At 41.2% G+C, this 25701-nt stretch overlaps 1 protein-coding gene and 1 non-coding gene across 2 annotated transcripts in view; one reads left to right on the plus strand and one right to left on the minus strand.

Annotated features, from left to right (window-relative positions):
* CFAP54 (cilia and flagella associated protein 54) overlaps positions 1-25268 on the minus strand; it is a 294342-nt gene extending 269074 nt beyond the window's left edge. The window contains exons 1-5 of the mRNA XM_061125597.1: positions 24941-25268; positions 14907-15012; positions 10569-10712; positions 6907-7078; positions 2606-2664 (exon numbers count right to left, since the gene is read on the minus strand). Of these exons, the coding sequence (XP_060981580.1) occupies positions 2606-2664; positions 6907-7078; positions 10569-10712; positions 14907-15012; positions 24941-25257 (798 nt within the window). The 5' untranslated portion in view covers positions 25258-25268. The remainder of the gene's footprint in view (positions 1-2605; positions 2665-6906; positions 7079-10568; positions 10713-14906; positions 15013-24940) is intronic.
* TRNAG-ACC (transfer RNA glycine (anticodon ACC)) lies at positions 135-206 on the plus strand. The gene has a single exon. It is a non-coding gene; the product is annotated as a tRNA-Gly (tRNA).
* Positions 25269-25701: the final 433 nt, after the last annotated feature.

Consider the following 25701-nt stretch of genomic DNA (forward strand, 5'->3'; position numbering starts at 1 on the left):
TGCCCTCCCTGCATTCGCTAAGTGTATGCTGGTGGCCTGCCTCAGCTCAAAAGTGCTTCCCATCTATGAAGAGCCCTGAGCAGTCTTGGTCTTCAGGACGCCTTCAGAGTCATGTCAGAAAATATTCAGGGACTTCCCTGGTGGTCCAGTGGCGAGGATTCTGCACTACCAATGCAGGGGCCCAGGTTGGATTCCTGATCAGGGAACTAGATCCCGCATGCTTCAACTAAAATAAAGAATCCAGGTACCGCAACTAAGACCCAGTGCAGCCAAATAAATAAAAGAGAAAATATTTCAACATTGTATCAGGAGCTTCCACACAACTCCTCCATTTGCAGAGATGAACCAAAACAGGGTGGGTCACGGAACTTGTCAACAGACTCGCCATGTTCTGATGGGGTTGAGGGGCAGTACACAGTGGCATCGGCTCTGGCCTCAGCTACATCTCTAACTATCCTAACTAGATATGCAACCTTGAGCAAATTAACCTTTCCAGGCCTCAGCTTCCTCATCTGTAAGATAAAAGTGATGATGCTACCTTCTCCAAGTGCTGGTATGAGGATTCAATGAGTAATACATGAAAATGGCTTGGAAGCATACCTGAGAGATGGTAAGCATTCATTCAACAAAGGACAGTGATGATAGTCTTAAGGTCTCACCCTCGTAAGACTACCAAGGCATTATTGTGTATGCAGAGCCCTTCACACAGCACTTAGCACATAGAAGGGACTCGATAATATTCAATAATAAGTGGTAATCATAATTACCAAATCCTATAGGCATAGGAGTTTAGATTGCTCTGGGGTGACACCACAAAAAACCTGAGGACCCCGCGTCTGTTTCTGCTTCTGTTTTGAACTGTAATGAACTTGAACTCTAAAGTAGCTACAAAATCAGGAGGATTCAGATGGGGCCGGACTGCCAAGGGCTTGTCCCCATTAAATGGACCCATCATGTCCATGTAGAGTCTCAGCTCAGGAGTCGACTCATCAGCTGAGGGTTTGTGAGTTTCAGGGTAAAAAATTAATTTCCTTGAACCTTATTACACTGAACATACACTGAAAGAATTCCACCCTGATCTGCAAGTGCCAACTGTGCAGCCACCCACCATCCCAAAATTCTTGCATTCCTCACTCCCCCAACTCCCACTCCACAAGACTGGGGCTATGAAATGATCTTCCTTCAGGCCTTCCTTATTCTGTCAGTGAGAAACTCACGTTATATGAGGGGGAGAGAAGAAATCTTACACAGAATATAAATAAGAAATTATTTTAAGATGGCTATCATGTTAAATCAAAATTCCCTCAGCATTAGCAAGTACAAACACCAACAGCTAAATGTTGGCACAGACATCTCTGCCCTTCAAAGCTTTGCCAGACAAATGTTATAAGCAGACCAAACTGTGGTGATTCTGTGAAGCAGTTATTTGTTGCCACAGCAAGCACAACAGGAGATTTCCTAAATTCCTTTCAGGAAATCATCTGGAACTGAATAGAGAATCGCTGGAATAGTCTGTAGGCCAAATTTACATTATGCATGGTACAGCCTCTCCTTGTTTTAATTCACACTCGAAAAGCTGGCATAGAGTTTGCTAAGTCACTGTCAGTAATAGAGTTTTTAAATGCAAGGAACAAAACAGAGAGAGAGAACACACAATTAATGCTATCCATTAAGCATGCAAATATCTTGCCATCTATTTTTTTAAGTATTGTCAGTTTTTAAGATACTTGGCTATGTTTTGAGGAAATAAGGGAAAAAAATATCTGTCCCAAGTGTCCGAATATTCAGAGCAAGTATTTACACACAATAGAGAAGACTCAAATAGCAATGTTGCAAATGCCAGCAACAACTCAAGCATGGTCTCGAGGGGAGAATATTGTCCTTTCTTGGCCTACATTCCAATGACTGGATAGTGAACACAGGGAATAAATATGTCTCCTGCAGACAAAGGTGCCACCAACATGGTAAGGAAGTCAACAGAAGCCATTTCCTCCAGCTAAAACTAGGCAGTGAGTGCAGGTCAGTGTGAAGGTTACTATAAAACAACGTCAGCTCATGACTGACATGGCTGAGGTGTTTGTTCACCCATCGAGTAGCTGGGCCATAAGTACAGGCCAAGTTCTTCAAGCAAATGTGGCCCAAGTTCCGCGGCAAGTCACACACAGGCTAACCACAGTTTATCATCCAAACTACAACACTTTTAAAAGTGAGTACTATTAGTAATTACTTCAGGACAACAGGCATAAACCAGGACTGTCCTGGACAAGCTAGAATGGATGGCTACCCTACCTAGAGATGTAGTTATTAGATGGATATTCAGTATCATATTAACAAGTTACAACTAATCTGAAAGACTGAGGGACCCTGGAGAAATATTTATCCATTTAGGAAATTCTTTCTTTTCATGAATACTTTTCTGTCTACATTTTTATTTATGATCATGTTAAAGGAAAACTAAAAACAGTATACCTAGTAATACAGATAGAGCCACTAACTTTTGTGACACTAAGTCATTAAATTTTCTTTGTTTAGCATTCAATGCTAACAAAAGTCTTAAGACAACCAGGAAATACAGGGGAAGATATTCTGACAGTAAATTTCATACCTTGGAAGAATGACCTCTGATCATCAATTTTCTGCAAATAGTGTAAATGTAAATGGTACCTAGATGGAGAAAAAGATTAATATGTTTTATAGTCACATGATAGAACTTTACATTCCACTTTCTATAGTTTAAGTTGGTAGTTCCCAAAACAAATGACTCTCTCATGAGAAAATCTGATAATGGCCAAAGTTATAATCATTACAAAACTTTTTGTAACTTGTAGTTAAATTTTTAAAAGAATTAATATGACCATATTTTAAAACTGTTAACACAGGAAACTTTTAATCTTACTTTAAAGGCATTTTAAAGTACTGGTCAGTGAGAACCTTACTATAAAACAAAGCCAGCTCATGACAGGGACATAGCTGAGGTATGTGGTTAGCCAACTAGTATCAGGGCTGTAAGTTACAGTCCAAGCTCTTCCAGGAAAATGCAGATCAAGCTCCACAGCAAGATATAAGTTTAAGTTTTGAAATATACTGAACAAAAGGATATTTTAATAGCATAATGTATGTACTTTGTGGTTTTATTAATTCATATAAAATTTAATTGGTTCCCATGGTTTCCTCACAGTTGCATAACTAAACATTTATCTCCAAATAAGACTAGAATACATATTTAATCATATAGCACAATACTCAACAAGGAAACTCATAATTTAAAACTCATAATGCGTAATAGGTTACATTATATTCATTTTCATATAATATCTATCCCATTATTAAGTATGTCCCATAAGCACTCTGATGAAAAATGCCATTTCCAACTCCTATGTAAGATCATTCAAATATGATCATTTTTTAAATCAGGCCAATAATTAAATGAAGATAGATGGCTCATTTCATGGCAGCATTTGGAGGACAAGTGGAGAATGACATCACTGTATATCTTTCTGTATAGAAAACATATTATCAGGCTATAAACATAACCCAAAAGACAATACAGCATGCTTTAAAAAGGCATTTAATTATAATGGCAAGCAATCTAAATATTTCCCATAAAATATTTGATCTAAAATTCATAACCACCACAATTCAACAATTACAAATCCTATGTTCACTTTTAAACTTAAAAAGCTTCTGAGAAAATAGCACCTGCTCCAAAACACACATCCCTTGATTACAATGCACCTGCTAGCATAATAAACGTGACACAAATCAGTGACCAAAATACACTGAATAAAATCTTAAACACTTAAACAACCATAAAGTTCACAGAGAATGCAATTAAGTCCTTCACATTCAGGGCCTCAGCATTTGTAATGTGCCTGCTCTCATGACGTAGAATTATCTATCTCCAGTAAGATCCAGTAGGAACAATTACTGAGCTAGTAAGAGCTCAGGTTCAGCATTCTTAACTTAGCTTTGTTGACCTGGTCTGTATAACTGTGTTACTCAGAAAAAAATCGCCTAGTGAGGATATGCATAGGAGACATGTGACTCTTCACAAAACACTCGACTCAGGTGTGAGCAGGGAACTCAGACAAACATTCAGCAATGGGAACTGGGGGACTTCAGAAAGCCCCAGGAGACCGCTCTCAAGAATAACAAGGGCCCTTGGTACTTCAAAGATGTACCTTTAATCTTTGCACCCTAGTGCATCCTGACTATAACAGCATTCTTCCCTGATGGTTCAGAATATTGGGATGGCTTACAGATTCCACTGCAGAAGCCCAATAGACAGAGTAAATGGTTCAAAAGGGAGCACAAACTGAATCTTGATGATCTCAGAATGCCTCTGGAAATTAGTTTGATGTTTTAACCAAATCCCTGATACAGAGTGACTTGTGACTTGTGACAAGTGATTCCCTGACATGTGACTCCTTTTCATCAAAGACAGCCACCACCAATATAATCTGGTTATTTGAAGGCTTAAATGATTTGGGTTCAGGTTAGTTGGGAAGTCAGATATTATCCAATATTATCCAATATTCATTTACCCAGTTAGACTTTGTGAAAGAACCAAGATTGATTAAATAACTTAAGAAACCAGCTCTTATAATTGTATAATAGTCAATTAGAGTAAAGAGTGTTAATGTTTAGCAGGAAAATTCAAATGTATTTTAAGAAATTGACTTCAGGTCATTTTTTCACAACTCAAATTCCAAAGTTTTAAAACTACAAGGTCTTTGCACTTGCTAATCTCCCAGCTGGAATGCCCTTCCCCAGAATGCTCAGATGTCTCAGCCAGGTGTTTATTCAAATCTCCAGTGAAGTCTACCCTGACCATTATTTAAAATTGCAGCCCAGGCCCCAGACCAGCCATCACTCTCACTAATCCCTTTCTAGACTTTATTTCCCTCCATAGTTCCATCATCAGGGGCTTTCCAGGTGGCTCAGTAGTAAAAGAATCTGCCTGCCAATGCAAGAGATGAGGGTTTGATCCCTGGGTCGGGAAGATCTCCTGGAGAAGGAAATGGCAACCCACTCCTGTACTCTTGACTGGGAAGTCCAATGGAAGAGTAGACTCGTGGGCTGCAGTCCACGGGGTCACAAAAAAGTCAGACATGACTGAGCATACACACAAATAGTTCTCATCACCACCTGATACATCATTTAGTTTTGATTTGTTTATCATCTCTCTGAAGTACTACGGCAGCATGAGAAACAGGGTTTTTGTGTGTTGTCCACTCCTGTATCCCTAACACCTGGAACAATGCCTGGCACTTAAGTTTGAGATGAATTAACTAAAACAGGGATGGCAACCAATGACAGTAAGTGCATGTACCTCCCCCAACCCAGGAACCCCGCTCCTGGGCATGCATCCCAGAGAACTCACACAGGTCTCTGAGAGGGCCGACGTGAGGACACTCACCACAGAACTACCTGTAAGGTTAGAGAGGCAGGGCCAACCAGGTGCCCTTCCTTACATGCATGGGTCTCTGCCGAAGACAATTCAGCAGGCAGTTAACAAGCCAGGTTTACATATAGGAACATGGCTAGATTCTAAAACCATAGTGTTGAGCAGAAAAATATTTAGGAAACAGGATAAAATCTAGAACATGATGCCAAAGAAAAAGCATACAGCAGAATAAGGATGTGGAAGACACAGGAGTTGTTCTATCTTTTTGAAAAAGAAAATGGGAGGGGGGTGGTTTTGTGGGAATCTCAGAAGGATTTCAGACAGGGAGTCACACTGCATCATCTCCACCTCTCAAGCAGAGCCTGACCCCAGGGCCCAGCACTCAGGTCTATCGCCCTTTCTTGAGCACAGAAGCTCTGCTCTGGCTCAGTCCCTGCCAAGATGCATGAGCAGTGCACCCGGAGAGATGGCCCTGGCAACTCTGATGACGATGGGATGCAAAAGTTTAACAATCACTGGCCTGAAAAATGTCTCCCAGAGACAGTCTCATCTCGGTAGCAAATGTAAGGTCTGATTACAGTCAAAATGTCAACAAAAATTATTTGGGGAGCGTGAAGAAGGAAAAGACTAGGAAGCATACTGTAAGTCGCCATGGACGAGAGAAAATCCAATATGCTTTCTTTCAAGTTGTTTTGCCCTTGTCTTATAAACTCATAACAGACTGTCATTCTTTTTCTTACAAGAACATGTGATCCAGAGAACAATATTGTACGTTACTCCTTATAATTTCAAATTTTAACTTTAAAGGGAATTTAAGTTGAATTTGAATTGTAACTCTTAAAAGAAAAAAAACAAAGGTTACATTTTGATAAGATTTAGATAAGATTCACTTTATGAAACATATATAATGCATACATATGTCTATCTATACAATGAATATATATCTATATAAATAAACCATATACACATATACATGCACATTCTCAGAGTTCCTCACTCAAAAACAAGTAGGAGGAGAAGGTTGATGTGTAGGAAGCCCTAGTCACTGGCCAAAATATTTGAGGAGAGGACCGATAAATAGATGATGCTTAGAAATAATCTAACTTGCAAGGGTCCTCTGATCCTTCTCCACTTAGATTTATTTGGCCAAATAGTTTGTTCAGGTTTTTCTGTAAGATGTTATAGAAGAACCTGAACGAACTTTTTGGCCAACCCACTATCGCCTTACTCACTGAGCGCCCCCATTTTGTTCATATGTGAAACTGATTAACTCCACAGCTCTGACCCTGCCTCGAGCAGAAAACCCACACACTTGCGGCATGAGTCCCTGCTCATAAGGACAAACTAAAATGTGCTAAAAACGTAACAGAGCCCCGTTGTCCTCTTATGAAAGGAACGTCACCTAAATCACAAGGTAATCTATTCTTCATCGGACTTGGCATTTAAATAACTTCCTGAAAGACACAATGAAAAATAGAATATTGAACACTGATATATACCATTGAAGATAATCCAGCACAGGTGCTCCTGTGGCAAAGCCACCTGCATGATGAGCCTGAAGGAGGACAAGATTTGCAGACAGTGGATCACAGAATCTTTGTTCTGCAGGTTCACATCACTGTCACAGACCAACTGGTAGTTGCAAATATTTTTGCCATTTAAAGCATGAAACTGAAACATGAGAAAAAAAAGAATATAAATAATGTTTACACAACTTAGGAAAGCACATCTTAAAATGTAAAAAACTAAAATGGAAACAAATTATGCATAACTAACTCAATAGGTCAGTAGAGTACAGGAGACTAAATGTTTGTGTCCTTCCATAATGTATATGTTGAAACTTCACCCCTGCCATATGAGAACATAGCGGGAAAGCAGGCCTTCACCAGACACAGGGTCTTCCAGCCCCCTGATCTTGGACTCACCAGTCTCCAGAACCATGAACAATAAATGTTTTTAAGCCATCCAATCTCTGGATTTTGGCTATAGCAGCCTTAGTGGACTAACACATGGAAAGAAACTCGGTAAAATAAGTTTATTCAAACCATCCATTTAGTTAAGATCATCTTTCCTCAGCCAAAAAAAAAAAAAAAAAGTACAAAGTCCTACTTCCAAAAATATAGGATTGAAACAATTTTTAAAAGTCTCCCTAATGGCATGTTAACATATTAATTCAGATGTTATGTATGTACACAATTCTGTCAGCAAATGTTTATTGAGCACCTCTGTTTGCCACACTCTGCTAAGCAACAGGGAGTCAAAGATGAGGAAGACAAGGCTCCTGACAGAGGAAAAAGGCTTCCAGGCACACACAGTGTTAGGGATGCTTAAGGCGACTGCTGTGGTCACTGAGCTGGAAGTCTTTTTTAAAGTAAGAAGGTTTAAGACAAATTGAGCTACAGAAGTGGTCCATGGTTAGAACATGGACACCATTCCAAGGAATGTGGACTAGTATTTGATTTACACTTTTTAGAAACGAATTCTGACAAAAGTATGAAAGATGCAAAGCAGATGGGGGACAAAGCTACTTGCAAGAGGCTAACAGAGATCAAAGGCTTCTGAGGTTGTCCAGAGACAAAAGGGCCCTGAAATGGGGCTCTGAAAGTGGGGATGAAGAGAAAGGAAAGAGCTAAGTCTTGTCGAAGATCCATGGCATTTAATGACCAATTAGAAGTGAGAGGTAAGAGAGAGAAAGAGGCTTGCAATGGTTTCCTGCTTGGGTGATGGACTGATAAAAGATGTTTGTTCACTTTGGGACATGCCGATTATGAGATCTTTATGAGGTTACCTGGATAGGTGGGGAGTTCAGGAGAGTGATTTTGGCTAGAGAAACATCAGAACTACTAAAGCTATGCGAGTGTACACTCAATAACACAAATGAGCCTTATTCTACCATGCAGATTGTCTGCTTAGATACACGTATTTCTAGCCACCACAAAACTGATTTCACAGCTAGGGAGGTTGAGTGTAAGCATGATAACACAATAGTATAAGAGATATGGAGGCCTGGGCCAAGGTAGTAGAGGGGGCGGGGGCTCAAAAGTTCCAACTTTTCATTCAGCACTCTTCCCAATGGGGCACTGAGATATTACAACTTGTAAGAAATATATACTTGGCCACTCAGATGGCCAAAATGTTTCTCATATATGTTTGTTCTTCATCCACAGTTTCTAGCTCACAACCCCCCCAAACCCTTGGAATTGTTTTAAATGTTGAGAGTGACAAAGATCTTTGGCTATGTTAATGAGGTGACTTTTGGAAAGTGGCTAAGGATGGAGGTTAAGTTGCCAATGGAGCCAACCATGTGATTAGAGGTTTAGCACTTTCAGTCCCATCCCCTGACCTCCAGGGAAGAGGAGAAGGGCTGGAAGTTGAATCTACAACCAGTGGCCAATGATTCATTGCACAATTATGCAATGAAGCCTCTCTTGGACTGCAAGGAGATCAAACCAGTCAATCCTAAAGGAAATCAACCCTGAATATTCATTGGAAGGACTGTTGCTGAAGCTCTAACACTTTGGCCACCTGATGGGAAGAGATGACTCACTGGAAAAGACCCTGATGATGGGAAACATTAAAGGCAAAAGAAGGGGCAGCAGAGGATGAGATGGTTATACAGCATCACCGACTCAATGGACATAAATTAGAGCAAACTCCAGGAGACAGTGGAGGACAGAGGAGCCTGGCATAATACAGTCCGTGAGGTCTCAAAGAACTGGACACGGCTTGGTGACTGAACAACAACAATGAAGCCTGCATAAAAGCCCAAAAGGATGGTGTTAGGAAGTTTCCAAGATGATGAACACATGGAGGTGCTGGGAGTGGGGTGCCTGCAGGGGCCATGGAAGCACTACAGCCTTTCCTGACACCTTGCTCTATGTACCTCTTCCCTCCAGCTGTTCCTGAGTTGCATTATGTCTGCTTACAATAAACCTGTAATCTAATAACTAAAATGTTTTCACAAGTTCCATGAGCCACTACAGCAAATTACTGAACACAAGGATGGGTCGCAAGAACCTCTGATTTGTAGCCAGTCGGTCACAAATAGAGGTAACAACTGAAGTTACCTGAGTGGGTTGCCATTCCTCCCCTGGAGGATCTTTTCGACCCCAACAACAATCTGAAGTGGGTATGGGATTGGGGGGGAATGGGGGGTGGTCTTGTGAGACTGAACCCTTAACCTGTGGAATCTGACTTTGTCTCCTCCTAGAGTCAGAATCGAGTTGAGCTGTAGGACAATCAGCTAGTGTCCCAAGAATTATGTCTTGGTATCAGGATCCCTTCCCCTCCCCTCCATGCAATTTAAGCGCCAACTCACATTGCCCAGTATTCTCATTCACACACTTGTGTCACAGGCAAATTGAATGTGCCTTCAAACATGCTTCAACATTTCTGCTTATTAAACCACATGTTGTTTTCAAGGCCTAGAACAATCATTAATTTTGGAATAACACACCCTCGGATTCAGACGAATTAGGGTTCAAACACCAACTGTGTCTATTGCTTTAAAACGACTAGGTTTTTTACTCTCCAATAAACCTCAGTTTCTTATCTGTAAAAGAGGCATAATAGTACCCATCTCTTAGGACTGTAATGAGGCTGCAAGATAACAGTTCATATAAAGCATTTAGAAGACTACCTAGCACATGGTAACTGCTCAACCAGTGACTCATCGGTAGCAATTAACATAATAATGCTGGTATACTAGAAAAAAGCATGGTTTTTTTTTTTTTCATATCAAAAGATCTATGTTTCCTCTCCAGAGTCACTAGTTATTATACTGTGTGATTAGCTTTCTTTTTCTCTCTTATACAATAGGGATAATAACAGTATCTAACTCATAGAGTTATTGTGAGGAGCCAATGTTTTCCAAAGTACTTTGAAGAGTAAAAGCATTCTACCAGTATTAGTTATAATAATAATAAAACTGCCTACTGGATGAATAAGTGATTATAGTGACAAAATCTCCAAAGCATCTTTACAAGAGTTAATAAGTGCACTTTCTCATCCAGCACAGAAAATATTTACTAAGCAACTTATAGTCCACAGGTAAATACCACACCAGGCAAATGAAAGACACGGAGAAGCTGTCCACTAAGGGGCAGACTGCCGCACGGCTGATCATCAGTGGTAGCTATTTCAGCCACCACTCTCATCTTACTGTATGTGCTGCGGTTTTGTCTCCAAAGCCTTTTGGGAAAAAGACAGCTTTGAACTGATTCACGTCCGCTTTAGTCTCATCAAAGTTGATGCTGAACTGCTGGAGATATCTGCCATAGCACTGCAAAAGGGCCAGTTTATATTCCTGAAATAGAAAAAGGACTCGATGAAGGTTTTAAAACACCATTTTTCTTATCATTATTAAAATCAGGTGATATTGGGTTTCCCAGGTGGCGCTAGTGCTAAAGAACCCACCTGCCAATGCAGGAAACAGAAGAGACGTGGGTTTGATCCCTGGGGTGGAAAAGATCCTCCAGAGGAGGGAATGGCGACCCACTCAGGTATTTCTGCCCGTAGAATCCCATGGACAGAGGAGCCTGGCAGGGTCACAAACACTCAGACATGACTGAAGCAACCTAGCACACCCAATGTTGGTATTATTCTCAATGATGTCAATGTTGATAATTACTATGACTACCATTACTTCCATCATGACATCATTGTTAACATTATCGCAACTATTTCCAAACACACACATGACAGACACTGTTCTTGGCAATTCACGTGCATCATTTAATTCTCCTCACAACAAAACAATTGCGAGATGAGACTTCAAAGACGGGGATGCTCCCCAGGGTATTGTGTGTGGTAATACCTGGATGGATATACTCAAAATCCAGCAGGTTCAACCTCAACAGAGGATAGTAATCCACCAACTCAATCACAGAAGTGGAGGAACTGTTTAACCAGCCTTGCTTCTCTGATACCTCCTAAGCTCCAAAAAAGAAAGGACAGGAAGGGGAGGGCAGCTAGGGAGAGGAGAAAAAAATGGGGGTGGGTGGAGGAAAGAAGGAAGAGGAAAAAAGGAAGGAATGAAAGAAAGAAGGGAGAAGAGAAGAGAAGACTGCAGGTGATGAGCTGGCTCTTTCATGTCCCATTTCTGAAGTTACCTCAGGACCAATCAGTCTGAGCTGTTGTTCGTTAACGATTCTCGTCAGTTCTAATTCATGCTTAGGTTCCCATTACAAAGTCGGAGGCCTCATTTCTGAAGCCCACAGGGCACAGCTGACCTGGAAAGTTTCAGGGCGGTGGATGCCAGCAGGGCTCCACAGATGAGTCAGCTCCAGCCCTTCCTCTGCTTCTTCCCATGAGACTGTTTCCAGGAAGAGCAGCTGCCCTGGGTGTGAACTGCCTCTTGGGTTACCTTGCCCTTCTGCAGATTCAGAGTCAAAACGCTCTTTTATTCCTATTTCTATTGACTTGTTTGTTACTTGCTCACTAATTAATTCTGAATCTTTTCCATTCTAACTTGATTCACACAATGAATTCAAATCTAGGTTCAAAACAAGAGTAGTCCAACAAGATGAGCTTTACTGTAACTAAAATAAAAATAGATTCTAGAAACCAAAGTAACCACTCAGGTTTGTTTCCAGGGTTATAAATACCTTTCTGGCCCACTTTCCCATCAGTGAAAAGTAGTTAAAACATTTTCTTTGTTTCTTTAGTGAATCTTTTAGATATTCTACCTGAAATACTCTGAATGCTTGGCCACTGCCCATTATCAACTTGCTTTATCAACTTCTAACATGTTCCTTCTTCCTCCCTCCACCCACCTGGATACTCCTGAAACAACCTCAGACCATGTTGTGTATCACCAGCTCCTTATTATGGAATTCTCCAGGCAAGAATACTGGAGTGGGATGCCATTTCTTTCTTCAGGGGATCTTCCTGACCCAAGTATTAAACCCAGGTCTCCTGCATTGCAGGCAGATTCCTTACCATATGAACCACCAGGGAAGCCTTGTTATATTGAGAAGCATAAAAATAAAGAGCGGGGCACTCATCTAATTCTTGTGAAAACTGTTATTCCATTTCACATGAATATAGCTTACAAGTTGGATCGCACTTGGGTTTCTTTTTCTGTAGTTTCCCAAACTCTGCATTTTCAAGTCTCTAAGAACCATGGTCCAATTACATGGAGCTGAGAGGATTCTTTAATTTGGGCAGCCGAAAATAGATCTTAATGCTCCCTTATGCAAGTTCCTCTGCATCTTTGCCTCTATTCGGTAAATTTCCCTCCCAGACCAAAAAGATTCAAGCCCAGAAAATAGAAATGGAGGAGGAAAATGAAGCTGAAAAACTGTAGACTGAGAAGATTTGAAATTGTGCCCCAAAGAGTTAAGAGAAGCTCATAACAAATAGAAATTCATGAGCTTGTCTTACAGAACACAGATAAAGGAAGAGTTTGTTAAAAGCCCTTTGTTTGTAAACTACCTTCACTGATTAAGGTAGCTTTAGTTATTTTTTCTCTTTCTTTTTCTCTCTCCTTAATTGCCTACCTTCCCAGCTTCATGGCAGAAAGCAAAGAACTAAAGAGCCTCTAGATGAAAGTGAAAGAGGAGACTGAAAAAGTTGACTTAAAACTCAAAATTCAAAAAACAAAGATCATGGCATCTGGTCCCATCATTTCATGGGCAAATAGATGGGGAAACAATGGAAACATTGTGATAGACTTTATTTTGGGGGGCTCCAAAATCACTGCAGATGGTGACTGCAGCCATGAAATTAAAAAACCCTTGCTCCTTGGAAGGAGAGCTATGGCCCACCTAGATAGCATATTAAGAAGCATAGACATTACTTTGCCAACAAAAGTCCATTTAGTCAGAGCTGTGGTTTTTCCAGTAGTCATGTATGAATGTGAGAGTTGGACTATAAAGAAAGCTGAGCACTGAAGAATTGATGTTTTTGAACTGTGGTGTTGGAGAAGACTCTTGAGAGTCACTTGAACTTTAAGGAGATCCAACCCGTCCATCCTAAAGGAAATCTGTCCTGAAAATTCATTGGAAGAACTGATAGTGAAGCTGAAACTCCAATACTTTGGTCACCTGATGGGAAGAACTGACTCACTGGAAAAAACCTGATGCTGGGAAAGACTGGAGGCAGGAGGAGAATGGGACAGAGGATGAGATGGTTGGATGGCATCACCGATTCAATGGACAGGAGTTTGAGCAAGTTCTGGGAATTTGTGATGGACAGGGAAGCCTGGGGTGCTGCAGTCCATGGGGTTGCAGAGTCGGACACGACTGAGCGACTGAACTGAATGGACAGCTTCAGGCTGTCCAGCTGTTTTACAGGAACTAGAGTCAGCTCTTGCCTAGAGCCAGCCAACTGGGGGATGGTTGGGACCCCCAACCCTACAATAGGCCTGCCCAGGGCTCTTGACCAGCCTTTTGACGTCAGAGGCTGAAAAGCTCTGGGCTCCCATCAGGCTCTGCACCTCCATTTTGAATACACACATAACCCGGGTGCACCTGTGCAGAACTCCGACTACCTCACCTTCCCCCCACCTCCAATCACCTTTCCCCGAGCCTAAGACCACCCTGTTGATATCTCATAAATATCCCAACTCCCTCGCCTTCCAGGAGGCAGATCTGAGACTTGTTCCTCGCCCGATTGCCTTGTGAATAAACTGTTTCTCTGCTGCAAACCTCAGCGGCTCAGTGCTTGGCTCGCTTCATGTCAGAAAAATGGACCTGGCTTGGTAACAGAATCCCTACCATGTCTGGCCTAAAATCACTTTGTATAAAATAACACTTGGTCCAAGGATCCTATTAATACATGTGCCAAAGACTCATATTTAACTTGGAATAATTTGGGCCCAAGCCAGAGGTTATGGGGAAAAATTCACATTTTCATTAACTGAAAACCCAGCCTCGGTGTGGTCATATCAAACCAAGTCTATGAGTCTGCAGCAATCCAAGACCCAGGCATTAATAATGGAACTAGAAATAAGGCAGGAACTCAGTTGGAATACAACACTGAGTAAGAACTGGGGCCTGTATGGGATGACTGCTGCAATTACATACGGCAAAGTGTTGAGGAGCTGAAGGTCATTGAGACAAGGCACCTGGAAGCAAGCAACACAGCAGCAAGGCCCTGCAAGGGCTGTGGGCAAGGTCAGCCATGTGAAAAACAACAGGAAGTGGGGTCTGGGCTCCTTTGTATGAGGTAGGAACATGATGACTCAGCATTTCCTGCTGGGCGCCTACCACACCCTCTGCTAACTACCGTCTGTGCTCCGGCTCAGCCTCAGCCAACTGTCTTTCTGTTCAGGAACCTCTCACCTCTGGAGAATCCCAACTACAAAATTTAAAAGTGAACACTTTTTCTGTCACTGTGCCTCATTAAAATTTTTACATATTCCCTTGGATTTTTCCAACGGGCGGGGGGGGGGGGCGGCAGGGGGAAGAAATTGTGTAAAAGAGGAATGCTATCCAATAATAATAATAATTAGCCAAATGAGTTTCATTTGGGCTCTTTTTACTCCAGAGGTACTTACTTTCATTTCACAAAGGCTATCTCCAACCTTCAGAAGCTTCTCGTTGTAATAGGCAGCTGGCAGCCGGGGGGCGTATTTGGTCCAGATATTAAACAAAGAGGTGGCACTGTAAAAATTATAAAATAAAACGATATCTTCAAAGTCAGCAGGAAACCTACATTAATTAGCAAGCAATCCTTAAAAACTTACCTTGTGCTAAGTCCTTTTTTTTACTTTTAATTTTGTGTTGGGGTAGAGCCAATGCACAATGCTGTGACAGTCTCAGGGACTGTGAATGGCACAGGGACTCAGCCGTACATGTCCGTGTATCCCTTCTCCCCAGACTCCCCTCCCCTCCAGGCTGCCTCATAACACCGAGCAGAGTTCCCTGTGCTGGACCGGAGGTCCTTGTTGGTCACCCATTTTAAATATAGCACTGTGTACATGTCCATCCCAAACTCCCTAACTATCCCTTCCCCCCATCCTTCCTCCCTTGTGCTTCCTAATGTGCCATACTGTCAATGTCTAATTATTGAAAAATGTAATTATGGTTATAAGTGATATTTCCTTTGTACCAAGCACCGACAGCTCTTTATATGCATCTGTAATGATTTTAAAATTTTAATATTTTTATTGAGATATAGTTTCAGATGTACTACATACTGATTCACAATTTTTAAAAGCTCTACTCCATTTATAGCTATTATCAACCACTGACTATATTTCCTGTGCTATGCAATATATCCTTGTAGCATACATAGTAGTTTGTACCTCTTAATCCCCTACCTCTATCTGGCCCCTCACACCTTCCCCCTCCCCCCTGTTAACCACCAGCTTGTTCTCTATGTCTGTGAGTCTGTTTCTTTGTTATAATAGTTACTAGTTTGTTGTATTTTTTAGATTCCACATATAAGTGATATCATAAAGTATTTGTCTTTCTCTGGCTGACTTCCTTCAGCTGGCATAATGATGCTCTCCAAGTCTATCCATGTTGTTGCAAATGGCAAGATTTCATTCTTTTTTATGGCTGAGTAATATTCCTGTGTGTGTGTGTGTGTGTGTAAAGTGTTCAAGTGTGTATCACATCTTCTTTATCCATCCATCTCTTGAAGAACACTTAGGCTGCTTCCATATCTTAGTTATTATAAATATTGCTGCTATGAACACTGGGACTGACTCTTTGGAAGCATTTTTTAAAATCAACTTTATTTTTTAAAGTAGCTCTAGATTCACAGAACAACTGAGCAGAATGCATAGAGACTCCCCCATGTGCCCCTGTCTCTGGCACAAGCACAGCCTCCTCCGTTATTAACATCACTCACCAAAGTGGTATATTTGTTACAATTCACACATTAACACATCATTATCACCCAGTGTCCCTAGTTTAGGTTAGGGTTTATTCTTGGTGCTGTCCGTCATATGGCCTTGGACAAATGTATAGTGACATGTATCCACCATTGTATCATAGAGAGTAGTTTCACCGCCCTAAAAGTCTTCTGTGCTCTGCCTGTTCATCATTCCCTCCCCACTAACCCCAACCACTGAACTTCCTACTCTCTCCATAGTTTTGCCTTTTTCAAGATGCCATATAGTTGGAATCATGTAGTATCAATATGTAACACTTTCAAATTGGCTTCTTTCACTTAGTAATGAGGATTTAAGATTCACCCATGTTTTCCCATGCCTTGATAGCTCATTTCTTTTTAGCACTGAATAATATTCCATTGTCTATGTATGCCACAGTTTACCAGTTTACTTACTGAGAGACATCTTGTTTGTGTCCAAGTTTTAGCAATTTGTATAAAACTGTTACAAACATCCATGTGCAGATTTTTGTATGGAATAAGTTTTCAGCTTCTTTGGGTAAATACTAAGGAACATGACTGCTGGATTATATGGTAAGAATATGTTTAGTTTTATAAGAAAACATCAAACTGTCTTCTCAAGTGGCTTTACCAATTTGCTTTCCCACCAGCAGTGAATGAAAATTTTTCCGTTGATCCACATCCTTGTCAGCATTTGGTATTGTCAGTGTTCTGGATTCTGGCCATGCTAATAGGTGTGTAGTGGCATCTCAATGTTGTTTTAACTTACACCTTCCTGATAACACATGATTTGGAGCACCTTTTCATATATTTATTTGTCATTTATTTATCTTCCTTGGGCAGATGTCTGCTAAGATTTTTGGCCTATTTTTAAAATCAGGTTGTTTTCCTATTGCTGAGTTTTTAAGAGTTCCATGTATATTTTAGATAGTAGTCCTTTATCAAATACATCTTTTGCAAGTTTTTTCTCCCAGTCTGTGGCTTGGCTTTCATTCTATTGACAGTGTCTTTCACAGGGCAGAAAACTTTAATTTTCATGAAGTCCAGTTTATCAATTCTTTCTTTCATGGATCATGTCTTCAGTGTTGTACCTCAAAAGCCACTGCCAAACTAAAGGTCATCTCGATTTCTCCTATATTATCTCCTAGGAGTTTTATAGCATAGAATTTCCATTAGGTTTGTGATCCATTTTGAGTTAATTTTGGGGAAGGGTATAAGGTCTATAGCTAGATAGGGTTTTCACATGTGGATGTGCAATTGCAGCACCATTTGTTAAAAAGATTTGTTCAATGTATGGCCATCACTCCTTTGTGAAAGACCAGTTGCCTATATTTACATCCATCTGGGCTCTTTATTCTGTTCCTTTGATCTGTTTGTCCATTATTTCACCATACCATGCTGTCTTAGTCAATGTAGTAAGTCTTGAAGTCAGGTAGTGTCAGTCCTCCAAATTTCTTCTCCTTCAATATTGTGTTGCCTAATCTGGGTCTTTTGCCAACATGAGTATTTTTCATTTCATTTTCACAACTGAGATGGGTAGTATCAATATCCCAAATATACAGCTGATCAAACTGAGGCAGGGTGCATCTATACTCTTAGCCAGCATACAACTGTGCCTTCCAGTCCTCTGGAATCTAAACTCCCTGAGAGCAAGGACGTCATCTGTTTAGTCATTGCCCAGCCCCAAGAGTAGTGAATATCTAGTGTAAGTCAGCACTCAATAAATATTTGTTGACAGAAAGAATGAACGGATGAAGGACTAGGCAAAAGAATTCTTTGTTTTTACTTTATGCTTTTCTATAAAGAGTTCAAAGGTTCAACTGTCCAGTCAGTCCATTTAGGGTTATGTTTCCTATGTGATTTCTAACCAGAGTTCAAAGGGAAGCAGATCATTGCTTATTTTGTTCACCCATTTAGTTAATATTTACTCCTTCCCTCTCTCTTGGAAATTATAAATGCCTCGAGGGAAAAATCTAAATTTCTCTTAATAGTTGTCCAATCCTATCTCGTAAATTCCTAGGTAAGAAAGGTATTATACACTGAATGGGAGTGCCTCCTCAAAACTCACATGTTGAAGCCCAAGTCCCCCCGCGCAGTCTCCCTCCAAGGAGACTCGGAGGAAGTAACTAAGGCTGAATGAGGTCGTGAGGGTGGGGCCCTGGTCCACTGGGACTAATCCATCTAAGAAGAGACACGAGCAAGTTCTCTCTGTGTGTGCTTCACAGAGGAAAGACTGTATGAGAACAAAGGGGACATCTTTTAAGCCAGGAGAAGAGCTCTCACCAGAAACTGATGCCGCCAGACCTTCATCTGGGACTTCTAGCCTCCAGAACAATGAGAAAACAAATTTCTGTTGTTTACGTCACCCAGTCTATGCGATTTTGCTATAGAAGCCCAAACTGACTAATTAATAATTGACTATGCCGAAGCATTTGACTGTGTGGACCACAACAAACTGTAGAAAATTCTTCAAGAGATGGGAATACCAGACCACATAACCTGCCTCCTGAGAAATCTGTATGCAGGTCAGAAGCAACAGTTAGAACTGGACATGGAACAACAAACTGGTTCCAAATAGGAAAAGGAGTACGTCAAGGCTGTATATTGTCAGCCTACTTATTTAACTTATATGCAGAGAACATCATGAGAAACGCTGGGCTGGAGGAAGCACAAGCTGGAATCAAGATTGCCGGGAGAAATATCTATAACCTCAGATATGCAGATGACACCACCCTTATGGCAGAAAGTGAAGAAGAACTAAAAAGCCTCTTGATGAAAGTGAAACAGGAGACTGAAAAAGCTGGCTTAAAATTCAACACTCAGAAAACTAGATCATGGCATCTGTTCCCATAACTTCATGGCAGAATAGATGGGGAAACAGTGGAAACAGTGGCAAACTTTATTTTGTGGGGCTCCAAAATCACTGCAGATGGTGACTGCAGCCATGAAATTAAAAGATGCTTGCTCCTTGGAAGAAAAGTTATGACCAACCTAGATAGCATATTAAAAAGCAGAGACATTATTTTGTCAACAAAGGTTCATCTAGTCAAAGATATGGTTTTTCCAGTAGTCATGTATGGGTGTGAAAGTTGGACTATAAAGAAAGCTGAGCACTGAAGAATTGATGCTATTGAACTGTGGTGTTGGAGAAGACTCTTGAGAGTCCCTTGAACTTTAAGGAGATCCAACCAGTCCATCCTAAAGGAAATCTGTCCTGAATATTCATTGGAAGGACTGATGCTGAAGCTGAAACTCCAATACTTTGGTCACCTGATGTGAAGAACTGACTCCTTGGGAAAGACCCTGATGCTGGGAAAGATTGAAGGCGGGAGGAGAAGGGGACCACAGAGGATGAGATGGTTGGATAGCATCACTGACTCGATGGACATGAGTTTCAGTAAGCTCTGGGAGTTGGTGATGGACAGGGAGGCCTGGGGTGCTGCAGTCCATGGGATTGCAAAGAACTGGACACAACTGAGCAACTGAACTGAACTGAAGTTAGTAATTGGGCTTCCCAGATGGTTCAGTGGTAAAGAATCTGCCTACAATGCAGGAGATGTGGGTTTGATCCCTGTGTCAGGAAGATCCCCTGGAGGAGGGCATGGCAACCCTCTCCAGTATTCTTAGTAGCCCAAGCAGACTAATATAGGCAAGAAGCTAAACTTAAGGACTGAAGATGGCTCAAGTACTTATCAGGTACACATCGGGGTATTAATGGAACAACCTCAACAAAAACATGTTAAAAAAAAAGGTCAATTAATTACCTAAATGATGGGGCTTCCCTGATAGCTCATTTGGTAAAGAATCTGCCTGCAATGCAGGAGACCCTGGTTTGATTCCTGGGTCAGGGAGAATCCCTGGAGAATGGCTAGGCTACCCAATCCAGTATTCTTGGACTTCCCTTGTGGCTCAGCTAATTAAGAATCCACCTGCAATATGGGAGACCTGGATTAGATCCCTGGGTTGGGAAGATCCCCTGGAGAAGGGAAAGGCTACCCACTCCAGTATTCTGACCTGGAGAATTCCAAGGACTACAGTCCATAGGGTCTCAAAGAGTTGGACACGACTGAGTGACTTTCAAAAAAAAAAGTTAAATGATAATAGCTCAGTGACAAGAGAGGAGGCGGATACAGAGTATTCCTGCCTTCATGGACAGATTAATACTATTTAAGGGTAGTAAAATATACACATGTAATCATGCCAAATAAAGAGTATGGAAAACACAGCTCACAGAAGTTTAAAAAGGTAAATGTGTTTTGGTTTGTTTGTTTTGCCTTTTTCACTTTGATTTCTGCTTCATGAAATTTATTATAATAAATAAAATATAGTAAATCCAAGACATTTAAAGTAGAAATCTTAAGTTACATAGTTGAAAGAGTTCTTTCTTCCCAAACCTTACACATGAGATAATGATGAGTAGGTCTGTTACTCATAAAAGAAAAATACCAAATCCATAAATCATTCAAGGTTACGTAACAGAATTTCCTTTTTTTTAAAGTGAGCCATAAGTTCAAGTTAAAATTGCTTACTGGGAAATGGCTTACATAATGATTAAATAGGGAAAATATATAATATGTAACACACATCATTTAAGAAAGGTTGTTAATACACTTTTGATTGCTATTTGACTGTAACTGTTGCTGGATATTTAGAATTTTCTAAAGCAGAAAAACATAACTATGTAAAAAGAATATAAAAATTTTGTGTCCTTATAACAAAAGCATACCTTTAAAATACATCACACTCTAAATTTAAGGACATTGCTGGTATGATCAGAATCTGTATTTTAGGTACTACAAATTTTATACTTATATAAGACTCTACAGTTATAAAAATAAGCAATTTTTATTTTAAAAAATAACCATCTTGTCAAATATGTTATAAAAGCAACTCCTACCTCCAGTACTCCTAACTGGTTTCCACATTGCCATCATTACTCCATTTGGACAAAGTCAACAACATATTTTAAAACAATATCACATATGGTTAATTCTTTGCCAAAAACTAAGCAACGATTTCTCATTGCATTTGGAGTAAATGTAAACTCTGTAAATGGCCTCTAAAACCTTGCACCCCCCGATCTGCCCTCTAATCTCATCTCATCTCATCTCATAGCACTGCACCCACACTCTCCACACTGCGCTAAACAGGCTTCTGTCCACTCCTCCAAGGCCCCCGCCTCTTTCCTGCCAAGATCCTCCCACACGATCGTTCCTTCTGTTTATCCTCTTCTTCCTTGCTGGTGGACTGCCGGGCATCCTTCGAATCTCAGCTTCACGTCACCTCCCTCACCATTCATTTGAAGGCAAGTCTCCACTATGTTCCCGTTAAGCACTATACTCAATTGCTATCTACTCTAACCACCTTATTGAAGATTGCAACCTCCTGTCTCCCACTCCTTAACTTTTCCTCTCTTTTTCTCCCTAGCATTTATCACTTTCTAGGACACCACAAAATGTACTTATTTAATATTTATTGTTTATGTCCCCCTCTAGAATATAAGCACCAAGAGGGCAGGAGGTTTTGGTCTGGTTCATTGCTGTATCCCCAGGACTTAGGGCAATACATGGCACATGTAAATTCTCAGTAGCTTCTTCCTTCACGGCGCTTGTTGTTTGTGTGCTGACTTATTAAAAGCCTTCACTTATTAAAAGTGACTCATTAAAAGCCTATCTCCCTCTTCCCATGAGCACAGATTCCCATATCTATTTTGCTCATCGCCGTATAACCCGTAATTGGTGCAGGCCCTAGAGCTTCCGTGGTGGCTCAGTGGTAAAGAATTCACCTGCCAAGCAGGAGATGGGGCTTCCATCCTTGGGTTGGGAAGATCCCCTGGAGAAGGAAATAGCAACTCACTCTAGTACTCTTGTCTAGAAAATCCCATGGACAGAGGACCCTGGCGGGCTACAGTCTATGGGGTCACAAAAGAGACAGATGTGCCTTAACAACTAAACAGTAACAACAGTGCAGGCCTGGCATATCGTAGGCACTCAATAAAGAATTACTCTGTAAATAAATACCTAAACATGTAAGAAGTTAAATGGCTAAGGTCCACGACAATCCTTAATGTTTGTGAGTTTCTGTTTAAAGGTGGGGCCAACACTGTACTTACCAATTGACCCATATCAACAATTATTGAGGGAAAAAAAGGATAATTCTCAAATTCTTTCAATGCCAAATATTCATTGAATCTTCACAATATCCCAAACCTCAGAGATACATTGCTAGAGATACAGCAATGAAAAAGTGGATCACCATCTAAACTCAACAGGAAGCTTACATTCTAACAGGAGAGATAGACAATACATAAGAAATGAATATTCAATAAAAGTATAAATTGATGGGTGAACCCTTCGTTAGATATGAAAGGCCTCCTAAGGAGGTAACAACCAAACTAAGACCTGGAAGAAGAGAAGGAGCCAGATACTTGAAAAATTGAGGAAAGAACATTTCTGACAAAGGAGGCAGCAAATATAAAGCCCCTGGGATGATAAACAAAGGTCTGTTTTCCCAGAAAGTCCTAGAAGAAGTGAGGGATGAGCTGAGATGAAAGAGGCAGGCAAGACCAGAGCTTCAGACCCTAGAGGACACCAGAAAAAGTCGTAATTTTATTCTAAAAGCAAGGGGAAACAGAAGTCTTTAGATAAGGGAGTGGGTGATTTGTTGATAAAGGTCACCCTGATTGCCATGTGAAGGATAGATTTGAGACTCAAGCGGATACAGAGAAAATTTGCGATGGTGATGGTCTGAACAGGAATGTTGGCAGTGGAGATGGAAAGACAAACTATTATCTAAGGCACAAAAACAGAAACATTTAAAATATAAATATATGTAGCTTGAGTTTCACAGGTGGCACTAGTGGTAAAGAACCCACCTGCTAATTCAGGAAATGTAAGAGATGCAGGTTCCATCCCTGGGTGGGGAAGATCCCCTGGAAGAGGGCATGGCAACCCACTCCAGTATTCTTGCCTAGAGAATCCCACGGACAGAGGAGCCTGGGGGCACAATCCACGGTGCCACAAAAAGTCGGACATGACTGAACCGACTTAGCACACACGTGCGCACATGTAGCTTAGCCACGTAACGTACTTTCCTTAGTCAATTCTTGGTTCTCATTTTACTTGGCCCATCAGCAGGATTTGCCACAACTGACTGACCATTCCTTCCTTCTTAGAGCACTTTTTCTACCTGGCTTCCAGTACACCACTGGATTTCCTCTGCCTCTTTGGCCACTCCTTCTTAGTCTCTACCAGTTTCTCCCCATCTCCCCCTACTTGTCAGTGTTGGAGAGTTCCCGAGTTCAGCCCTTGGACTCTCTTCTCCATCTACACTCACTCCCTTAGCTACTCCATCAAATGTCAAAGTTTAAATGTCATCCATACGCTGATGAATCCCAAATGTATTTCTCCTCTGACCCCCAGACTCCACATATCCAACTACCTACATAATAACTCTACCTGGATGGTGAATTACATCTCAACCTTAATATATCTAAAAACTAACTCTTCATCTCCCTCACTCCTGTCTGAACATGTTCTTCCCACAGTCACAATCACACCCCAGGACCTTCACACTTGCCATTCTCCCAGTGTGGCCAACTCTTGGTATAGAAATCTTATCATTTGCTACCATACCTCCCTCTCATCTTTCTCAAAGGTCACTTTTCCTGACTTTCCCTGACCATGTTCCCTGCCATTCCATTTTAAATTATAACACCCACCTGATATCATTATCTTCCTCCCTGCTCTAATTTTCTCTAATTTTCTACCACTTACCTCCTTGTAAAATAATTTCCTTACATATTTGTTTAGTGGCTGTTTGTAGACACAAAAATACATACTCCATGGGGATATGAATTTGCATATTCTTTTAACTTGATGTTTTCCTAGTTCCTGGAATGGAACCTGATATTTAGGAGGTGCTCAATAAATATGCAGTTAAATCCATGAATGAATAATAAATATAAGTTAAAACTATTTCTTCATATTAAATACATGGATGAAAAATATAAGATGAAACTATTGACTATTCTAGTATTCTTCACCACTTGCCTACATTTCTAACTGTTCGGTTTGCAGTGTGTTTTGCCTGGGAAAGAAAGATGGTTAACACAAACAGGAAAGAGCCTTAAAAACAGGTAGTCTGCAGTTCGAGATAATAACATGGTGATGGAATCCGAAAAAGGCAAACGTGCAAAATGAGTCACAAAATCAAGAACAAGTTACTGTGATGCTATTAATAGTCGCAGTTGAAAAAGGAATAAAGTACAAATGTTCACAGAATGGCATCAAGAATTAACTTTTTCATGAACCTAAGTGACCTCAAAATTATTCCTCTCCCTCCATATACAAAACTGTACCCACAACATGGAAAGTTGTGAAACCTGTGAGTGAGCCAAAACTTCACTGGCATGCATCGGCAACTAGAAGACACTCAGAACAAATGTTGAATTATGTGAACTGGTGAATTATGAAACATTTCTTTGCTGACTTTTATTCTGACCCGAGCAGGAAGTCAAGACACATTTACCAGGCATTAAGGATTGTAATAGCGACGAGTCTTCACTTCTTAAACTTCGTGTATATCTCCGGGCCCTTTGGCCAGGTTCTGCATCCGCAACACCGACCAGCTCCAGGGACCACCGCCCGCCTCCTCAGAGCATCTCCTCCTCTGGCCCTGGGAGTTGTCTTCTCCGGACAGCACCCGCCCCAGGGCCCTGCCTCTGCTTACCAAAGCCGGTGGAACTCATATTTCTGTTCCTCCGTTGTAGCTAAAGCCTTCTTTCTCTTCATGAAGCCTAGCAACTCCTGAATCTCCTTCTCACAGGTGGCCAGGAGTGGGTTTTTTGCGTCCAGCGGCCCATAAAATACTGCGAGGGGCAACAAGTCCTCGTGGCCGGCCGAGCGAGGCTGTGGGCTCAGAGAGCTCGCCTTCGACTCCAGGGGCGACTTCGAAATCGCAGTAGAGGGCAGGGGCGGGGTCGGCGGCGACACGGAGGTGGGAGACGCGTTTGGTGAAGAGACCGAGGAGGTGCCTTGCGCCGCCATGTTGACGAGACCCGGGCCCGTCCCGGGGTGTGTGTACACGCGGTTGCCCGGCGACGGTCTCGTGGTAACCAGGCTTCCCGCGAGCGTTTGGGGAAATACAGCGGCCCCTGGAGGGCAAAAGAAGAAAAACCTTGTCCAGAAAGCAGTGTTCCTCCTGAGTTGTTTTTGCTCTCTTGCTCACCGCTAGATGTGGTAACAGAGGATTCTGGAGAGAGAGCCAATAGGAGAGCCAGAAACTTAGGATCACATATCCAAACTATACTTTTTCCACTTCGACCACTTAATAATGATGCTCATTAATATATGCCAGGAGTTATTCTAAGCATTTGAAACAGGTAATCTCATTTACGTCATTTAATCGTCACTATAACTTTGCAATTTAGGATATTATTAGTATCCCCATTTCACAGTTTAAGAAACCAAAGTTTAGGGAGGCTTAGCCAT

Source organism: Dama dama, chromosome 22 (genome assembly GCF_033118175.1).
Source record: "Dama dama isolate Ldn47 chromosome 22, ASM3311817v1, whole genome shotgun sequence".
Taxonomy (NCBI): Eukaryota; Metazoa; Chordata; class Mammalia; order Artiodactyla; family Cervidae; genus Dama; species Dama dama.